The sequence below is a fragment of the Olea europaea genome, chromosome 10 (genome assembly GCF_002742605.1).
Source record: "Olea europaea var. sylvestris chromosome 10, O_europaea_v1, whole genome shotgun sequence".
NCBI classification, from domain to species: domain Eukaryota; kingdom Viridiplantae; phylum Streptophyta; class Magnoliopsida; order Lamiales; family Oleaceae; genus Olea; species Olea europaea.
The window spans coordinates 13,212,209-13,221,831 of NC_036246.1; the positions used below are offsets into that span (position 1 = coordinate 13,212,209).

General features: G+C 35.8%; 1 protein-coding gene and 1 non-coding gene across 2 annotated transcripts; one reads left to right on the forward strand and one right to left on the reverse strand.

Moving 5' to 3' along the window:
• Positions 1-480: 480 nt before the first annotated feature.
• Positions 481-3,577, forward strand: LOC111401299 (uncharacterized TPR repeat-containing protein At1g05150-like). Its single transcript, XM_023028980.1, has one exon. It carries the CDS (start codon positions 988-990, stop codon positions 3,406-3,408), a length of 2,421 nt encoding a protein of 806 aa, XP_022884748.1. The 5' UTR covers positions 481-987; the 3' UTR covers positions 3,409-3,577.
• A 1,943-nt stretch (positions 3,578-5,520) lies between these two features.
• On the reverse strand, positions 5,521-5,593 carry TRNAE-CUC. Its single transcript has one exon. It is a non-coding gene; the product is annotated as a tRNA-Glu (tRNA).
• Positions 5,594-9,623: the final 4,030 nt, after the last annotated feature.

Sequence of the window (9,623 nt, forward strand, 5' to 3'; positions counted from 1 at the left end):
AGAGATAAAATAAATAAATAAATAAAAATCCAATCCTCCATAGGAGTTCTTAAATGTCATCCATAAATGAAACAAAATAAAAAAGAAAAAGAAAAGGTCAATAAGCGACAGACTTTCCATCAACAAAAATTTTTCAAGTACAGAAAATTTTTGCTAGATTTTTGAATTTTCACTCACATGAGAGTGGGCCCGTGTATAAAATATTGAAAAGAAAAAAATTTCCCGCCTTTTGAATGTGAGTGTTCGATCGATACAGAAATTTAAATCTCTATACCCATAGCAACGTTGTTCCATCAATCAGATTTTAATCTATCATAAGCATTTCACTATTAAGATAATTCATAATTAAAGCAATAATGAGTCCCACTAAGCTTAATTAACCAAAGATAGACATTAGACACAGACAAATAAACTAACAAATGAAAATAAATAATTTCTAAAGGTAAAAAGGCAATCAGCAATCTGTTTGTTTATTTGTCCTCTACCCCCCGACCCCACCATCCACACCACTCCATCATCACAGCCAGAAGATAACAATGGCAACCAACATTAGGGAGAGAAAAATGAAGAGAAGAGTGTATCTTTTTCATGCTTATATTTCAAGATCCAATGCAGCTATGATAACAGTCACATTCTCCCCACTGAAATGATTTTCCCTTCAACATTAGTGTTTCACAGAATTAAAATTACCAAGCCTTTCTGTAAATCCTAGAATTTATTTTGCTCAAAACCCTGATAATTCTGGGAAAGAATCAAGACCTTGGGCGTTGGAGTTCATTTTCGGTAAATTTCAGGGTTTCGTACTTTCACCGTTCTTGCAAAGAGTTCTGGAACCCTAGAATTTCAAATCTTCTACTTTGAAACCCTAATTGAAAATCAAAACTCGGTATTCGAGGCCTTTCATCTGCAATGTTATGGCCCTTAAATTTAGCTTGTGTTTCTAATCCTAAACCCTTAATCTAGAGAAAGAAGTAAAAAAAAAAAAAAATGACGACTCGGGGGAGCAGATCGCAGAAAGTTAAGATAATATTCCAGCAATTCGATGCGAACAGGGACGGTGGTCTTAGCCGTGAGGAAATGTCGGCTCTGGTGGTGGCGGTGAACCCTAGGGTTAAATTTAGCGAGGAGCAAATTAATGCAATCCTCGACGAGGTGTTTCGTACATACGGAGAATTTATAGACGGCGAAAAGGGCCTCACGTTCGATGGCCTCCTTCGAACCTACGATGACGGAGCTGGTGATGTGGATCGCGATTTTGATGCCCTTGGCCTCGAGCTTAATTCCTCTGAGGAGAAAAATGGAATTTCATTGGTTTCAGAGGAGGCCGCCTCGTCTTCGTCAATTGCAGATGAGCGTTTGATGGAACCCCATAAAAAAAAGCGCACCGTTGCCTGGGCATCCTCCCCTAACCACGGCATTGTGTTTGATGATACGTGGAAACTTGTTGACGATCTTGAAATATTAATTAAAAGGTTAAAATCGAAGCAGTCCCAGGATGGTAAGGTGATAAATGATAATTCTGATGTATATTCAGATCCAGGCTGGTCTCGGGAGCTCGGCCCATCTGTGGAGATTACTGAGAAAAGGGTGGTTTGGGAAGAGTTGGGGCATGACTATGCGGTTTTTGTGAAGGAATTGGGAGTTTTGAGGTCTAGGGCTGATGGAGCAAGGTCAAGGGAAGAGGCTTTTGATGGACATATGGCGATTGGAAGAGTATTGTATGAGCATTTTTTGTTTAAGGAGGCTTTGGTGAGCTTCAAGAGAGCATGCGAGTTGCAGCCAACTGATGTCAGACCGCATTTTAGAGCAGGGAACTGTTTATATGTGCTTGGGAGGCATAGTGAGGCCAAAGCAGAATTTCTACTGGCACTGGAGGCGGCAGAGGTTGGTGGGAATCAATGGACGTATCTGTTGCCCCAGATTCATGTGAATTTGGGAATTGCACTTGAAGGTGAAGGTATGCTTATTAGTGCTTGTGAGCATTATAGAGAAGCTGCTATTTTGTGCCCTACACATTTTAGGGCTTTGAAGCTTTTGGGTAGTGCCCTTTTTGGTGTGGGTGAGTATAAGGCGGCCATTAAGGCCTTAGAGGAGGCTATTTATATGAAGAATGATTATGCTGATGCACACTGTGATTTGGCTTCTGCTTTGCATGCTGTGGGTGATCATGATAATGCAATTAAGGAGTTTCAGAAAGCTATTGACTTGAAACCTGGTCACGTAGATGCACTGTACAATCTGGGCGGGCTATATATGGATATGGTGAGGTATCAAAGGGCATCAGAGATGTATACTAGGGTCTTGGGTGTGTGGCCAACCCATTGGAGAGCACAGTTAAATAAAGCAGTTTCTTTGCTAGGAGCTGGGGAAACTGACGAAGCTAAGAAAGCTTTAAAAGAAGCTTTAAAAATGACAAACAGGGTCGAATTACATGATGCCATATCCCACTTGAAGCAGCTACAGAAGAAGAAGTTGAAGGGAAATGGTAGTGGTAATGTTGTGGAGGCCTACATTACCGTGGAACCTTCAAAATTTAAAACTGTAGGTGAGAAAACTACTTTGAGGCCAGAACTCGCGGTTGCACTTGATATTAGAGCTTTTCAGAGGATCACTAGATTGAATCGGTGTGAGGTAGAACTAATAAAGAAAGAAATGAATGAAAGCGACGTTCAGGTTTCCTATTCTGGCAGTGGTATACCTGAAAAGTCCGTTCGCAAGGCTTCATTGGAGGGAATTCTCCGCAAGTTACTTAAATTCTTGAAGCCTGAAACATTTACAGGAGCTGTCAAAGCTGTAAACCAGAAAATCCTCTCTGTTTTGGATGAATCAGAGTCAGGTAGGGTGGATTTGGGCTTGTTTTTTGCTGCCCTTTCACCTATTTGTGGTGGTTCTCCAGACAAGCGAAAACGGCTTGCATATGATGCACTCTTGTGGCGCCCAGTAAATGAAGGTAGCACAGAGATATCGAAGTCTGACGCCCAGAGATACATCAAACTATTGAGGGCCATCTATATTCCCTCCCATGGTATTAGTGAAATACTGGAAATCCATGGAGAAACAGATAACTCCAAGGTCTCTTTAACAGAGTTCATTGCGATGTTCGATGATCAAGAGTGGGGCTTCGGTATCATGTCGACTCTATTGAAGCTTGAAACTGGGGATAGAACTCGCCATGGTTTCCATGTCTGTTCAACTTGCCGTTATCCAATAATTGGTTCCCGCTTTAAAGAGATGAAATCGCAACTCAGCCTTTGCAGTCAATGCTACAGTGAAGGAAAAGTGCCTCCTACCTGCAAGCAGGAAGAGTACAGATTCAAAGAGTATGCAAGTGAATCTGAAGCTGTTAAAGACAAATGTATGTGGTTCAGTTTGCATTCCAAAGGATCCTCGCTGCCTTCCCCTAGTTAGTCACGTGTAAGTCGTTGGATACTCCTGTCTGTAATGTTTCATACATAAAATTTAGTTGTCCTTTGTGAATTATGTAGATTGTGGAATGTTTTTAGTGGCCTTTCGTGCCCTTGTACGATAAATTTTTTCAAGTGTTAAACAGATCATTTCTATTTCAGCTTTTTGCTCCCATCCCAATTGCTGCTTTATAGTTCTCGACATCTGGATTAGATCAGGTAGTATTTTTTTTTGTAGTTGATAAAGCTGGTTGCCTGTTTTCTTTGGTTGCCTGTTTTCTTTACTGCTGTATTGCAAAAGCTTTGGATATAATAATAGCTCTTAAGCTATGGAGAATAGGTAACTGATTTTTGTCTGTTATGTGGTGTGAACATACTAGTTTCTAATACTACAAAATTCTGTTCTTTCCTTCAGTTGAGTTGACGAAGTTAACTTTGTCAGTCAATTGATGTGGTTTTTCGTAGTCTGAAAGTCTCTGCATTTTTTCTTTTTTAAATCAAATTTCCTCCTTAGATCATGTGTAATCAGATTTTGTTGAGTTACTGTTAACCTCGGAAATTGGACCCTCCACGTGCCCAACCGATAGCCACTTCACGTATTCCTTCCTGCACACAATCAACGCACGGTCAGAATCTGCACATGGCTGGAACCAACGGGGGTGGCATCGGTTGTATACACTCCGACGGTCAAGCTAGGCTCAGACGATCGGAACAGTATCAAGGTTGTGCAAAAATAGTGGGGAGGAGAATATATGTTTACTTGCTATGGAGTGATAAGTAGAAAGAATTTCATTACCTTGCATATTGCCAAGTTTTGGGTATTTATAGGTGAGGAGAGCCATTGGATGTGAGACAAGTGTATACATTTGAACGGTATGAGACGTCTGCTCATAGGCGTCAGTCAGCCGTGTCTGTAGAGTGGGCAGGTAGTTACTTCTCCCGAGTTGAGTTGACATAAAGTTGATAGGTTACATCAACTAGTCTTGTGGAGACATCAAATCACTTTAAACCTTGGGGGCAGAAAAAATCTTGACAAAGATCTCATTTTGAAATTGGCGGTGGATCCTTTGGTCGAGATCCCCGAGGTTAATTTTGCCTCGGATTCAAGGGGGGCGAGGGCGCTTCGGTCAGTCCTGCAGGATTACTTACGCCTCGTAATGTGATAGCAGATCGTTTCCATTGGTAAAGTCATTTCGGAACCACTTTGGATGAACGTTCCACACCTCGCGTGATTTGGTGGTGAACTTTTCGAAGTGGTTCAGTTAGGGGCGTAACAGTTACTATTATGTAAGCCTAAATATTTTTTGGATGATCACTTGCGATCTGCTCATCCTCTTGCTGCTATACAATTGATGTTTTTCTGTCCGTTCTAATTGGCAATCATTTTATTGCATTTCCTTATCTGTTAAGGTGGGTTTTGATAATAAGTTCCATTTTTGAAATGAGTTGTGAAAGACCATATTCGCTTCTCAGCTTTGTTCTAGAGTAGTTAATAGCCTCAGACTTTCATACTCGCTATGTTTAGCAAATTTATGTATATTTCATTTTTTGTAGGAGTGAATGGCCTTGTGTAATATGCATATGCTTAGCAAATATGTTCAATCTGTATCCGTTGTAGAAGATACAAGGTATTAGGATGAATTCTGGACCGTCCTAGCTAGTTAGCTAGTTATCTAGATAGGAATACAGTAATTATGAAAAGGCAAGGTTGCAGGTTTTCCTATGGAAATAGACTTTCTCCTAGAAGAGAATGGGGCTGAATATATCCTCAACCTCAAGGTATGCCCCTTCTTTCTGTATTCTCAACAGAATGGCAAATTATTGAAAATTATGGTCGCAAGTTTGTGCGGCTACTGAAGTTTGCCTTCGTATTTAGAGGCAAGCAGAAAATTTGAAAGCAGTTAAATTTCATTTATTTATTGCAGAATTTACTGTAAAGTGCTATGTTTGTATAATTGTTTTGAAGCTCTATTAATCCCTCTAGGATGAAATAGGCTTTGTTGCTTAGAGTCTAAGTTCGTGTTTGGCCACAATTTTTCAAAACTCATTTAATTCAAAATATACATTGAAGGTTAGGGACAAAGTGGAAGTGCAAACAAAAAGGGGAATTTAAAAATTCCGTTGCCGGGACTTGAACCCGGGTCTCTCGGGTGAGAGCCGAGTATCCTAACCAACTAGACTACAATGGATTTTATTTGAGTTTATAAAATCTTAGCTTATAAAGTAGAAATGCTACAACTGACCTCATTTCTTTCTTCCTTTTTGCCCTTTTTGAGTTTATAAACGGAAAACTTTTGATGGGACATTTATTTAAAATTTTGCTGCTAGTTTAAAATAATAATAAAGGAATTTTTATTTTTCAAATAATCTTTTCTGAATTCTTTATATTTAATTAACTATTTATATTTTTTAATTAAAATAGTATTTAGAAATAAATAAATAGTACAACAAATTGGAGATTTTTTAATCACCGTTCCTTCCTTCTGGGGCCCTTTGTTTCGCCAACAAAGAAGTCTAATATAATTTTATGGAGATTTACAAAAAAATTTCATTTTCACTAAAGATACTCAATAATGTCATTTTTTTTATGTGAATTGTCCAAATTATCCTTTGTCACACATTTTAGGAACATTTAATGCTTGATTTGAATGTCATTAATGTTATGATGTGATGATTTAATTTGCATATTATAAACATTGGATATATGATTATTGTATTGGGTAATATGAATTTTGGTAAAATAATAATAATAAAAGAATTTGCAAAGTTAACATAAACACATATCTTCTTACCATTAACAAACACTAACTTTTTATCCATCTTCTTCATTCCTTCATAAAAAAGACATTACTATTGGATTTATCATTCACTTTTGAGATGTTAGCTATTAGAAATAGTTTATATTTTTTTATCTTATAGCTTACTATTTTGTAAATGTTAAATACAAGAACGTCATTTTTATTTGGAATTTTTTAAACTCTTATTTATTAATTTGTTTGATTTTTGTCTTTTAAATCTTTTTAAATCCTCTACAAAATGTTGTGAATGATTCCATATTTAATAAAGTATTTAGTTATTTATTTGGTAAAATGTTGTGTCATGTAGTTAATAATTGATTATTATCATTAATATTTTGAATAATTTCTTCTAATCAAACCCAATAAATGTTTCAAGGATTGTCACTTTAATAATTTTCTGTGCAAATTATTTGGAAAGAAGATTTTGTCATGTGGTAGTGCAATATTGATGATCATACTTAATATGATAAAAAATTTGTTTCAATCATCCACATATATGCTTCCCGTCTAGCGGTGGCAATGGAGCGAGCCAAACACATGAGTCACGAGCCTAGCTCGTCCCTTCAAGGGCGTGCTTGGCTCTTGAGCTCGTTAATTTTACAATATATATATATATATTAAATAGATAAAAATAAAATATAACTCCTCCTTTATCTGAGCTTGAGATCGGCTATGTAAATTTTAAGTAGGCGGAGTTAAAATTTGTACATGAATAACTTATAACGTATACAATTTTTTTCAAAGAAAATTAAAAGTAACGATTCGAAAATAAGAAATTTTGATTAATATGATTAAATTAAATATCACGTACCTAACGACATGCAAGTTCGACATATTTATCTTATAATCGATAATGAGCGTTCTACTAATTCTTCATGCATATTAATACTTCAAAATATCTTCTTTTAGCAGGCTCATGACCTTAGACAACCTACACTAAAAGCAGACTCCGAAACAACAGTGCTAATCGGAGGTGTGAGTAGTTATTTTGCAATTACAGAAACAACTGACCATTGTCATTCATACCTTTGCTAGAATTCAGTTACTTCTACTGAATTTTTTTTAATTGTTTCGTTTGTTGGCATATGATTGAAGTAATTAATTAATTCAACAGGCAATGCATTTGGACTTGCGTCCGATGTTTGATGAGATGCAAATGTGGACGACATAACACTAGATGATCCTATTGCAGTTGCATCATAATATATTAATACCTTCAAATAAATTTAATATTCGGTGTTCTTCAATATCAGCAGAACGAGTAGGTGCAGTCGTGCAGAGGGTACCGACTAACATTTGTACCCATTCGATCCGCATGTAATTCATATATTTCACATAATATTTGCTCTAAATTTCTATAGGTGATAGGTGTATTAAAAGTTAAGGCTTATGAAATTTGATCAATTACATATTTAGTTTTCGATAAATTATATCGAGGTCCATTACGCATGCTAAATGAAATAACACAGGCAAGTCTTCCTAATATTTTCTAAACTTTAATTCTATAGCATATATAATTGCACTAAAATCAGAGTTATTTTTGTATTTATTAAATATTCTTGCAATTATATAAAGGCGTTCAAGTACCATACAGCTAATGAGATAGTAAACGCTAGATAAAATATTTGTGAAGTCATAAAAAGATGTCAAAATTTTTTTAACTTTCCAAGTTAAAAGCCAATTGGATTCATTAAACATAGAGTTCTCATTGTTTCTAATGCGCCTATTGTTATAAAAGTTAGTTATCAAATGTTCATAACTTTCGCATGACTTTAATAATAAGTAAGTAGAGTTCCATCTATGACCTACGTCGCTAAAAAATTCTAGCATTCGTCACTCTAATTTCAACACAATAATCCTGAAATGCTTGTTTTATACTAGATGAGATTGTGATATATATTAATACGTTCCTAATCATTTGAAGTTCATCCATCTATATGTTTTAAACCATCTTGCACAATTAAATCCAAAATATGACACACTCAACGAATATGAAACAAATACCCATCGAAATCAGGTTGTAATACATTACACAATTTATCGACAACTACTTTATTAATACTAGTATTATCGAAAGTAAAAGAATGAATTTTACTTTTGCATGATATTCTCCAATAAAACTCATAATAGCATTATATATATCATTAGTGTTGTGAAGTGTTCACGAAATTATTTCCTTTCGATTTAAAACTACCGCAAGTATACGGTTCTTTAATAACTAATAAAGTGGAATATTAAATTCCGAATATCGTCCCACAGAGATCGAGTAGTTCAATTTTTTCTATCTTAGCCTTAACCGAAACGAATTTTTCAAAACAGGAGTTTATTCTTAGAAAAACCCTAATTTAATAAGACCCTAATTTATGAAAACCCTAATTTCGCTAAATGACTTGATTATGCAAACTATGTGTTTAAATGAATTTAATTGCAAAATAATAATTGGAATGCAAAATTGATTGTATTCAATAAAATTAGAAAACACTAGGATCACGAATTCCTATGTAATAATCACTTGAAACCCTAATTTCACAATCTGACGACTCAATGCTCCCAAGTCTATTCAACACACTCTCTCGAGCAATATTGAACCTAGTCTTACGTACCACCAGTCTATATTTCTATGACGAATGCATATACATAAGAATGCATGGAATTTTATGAGGAATTAAAGAATCACGCAAGGCATAGAGGTATATTTCTATCCCCTATCGGACCCTATGATGATCCATACCTTTTCAAATCTATTTCCCTTCTCTCGAATGTAAGAAATAAGTCATTACACATCACACAATAGCGTGCACCCAATCATGGATGAAATTAATGTATATAAATCATTCAGATAATCAAATATGCGTTTAATTATCAAATTGCAAGAATTAAAATCCAAAAATCATATTACATAGTTCATCAATCTCTTAGCATGAGAAAACTTAGCCTAACATTGAAATATAAAGGAATGCATGAATTCTTGAAAATAAAACATCACTGGATATTGAAATTTGATGAAATCTTGATGTTCTTCATGAAATCACTTGTTGATCTCCCTCAATTTGGTCTCCAAGAAGTGTTTTGTTCTCCTTCAATGCGTTCTAGCCCTAATTCTGATGAATCTAGGCTTTTATATCCCGTCAAAATCGTCTTCCAATAGAGTTATAACGTAAAAAGGAAACTGCAGAATCGACTCATAATTTTACAACATGCGACTGCCGCTGAACCAAATTTGGGGATCAAACTCCCTATAGGGGACTGTGTCTGGAAATAACACCATGCGACCGCATGGTTTAATGAATTTCCCGTTTGTGCCGTTTTAGTCTTCAAATTCAATCTTCTTGTTTATTGACATCTTTTCTTCGACTATTTTGTTCCATCATCTCGTATTAACCTCCAATTGGTACTTGGCAGTATCAATTCTTTGATTGCT

What these genes read in the sequence shown, in the direction of transcription:
- LOC111401299 (XM_023028980.1), top strand. Translation starts at nt 988, where the DNA reads ATGACGACTCGGGGGAGCAGATCGCAGAAAGTTAAGATAATATTCCAG.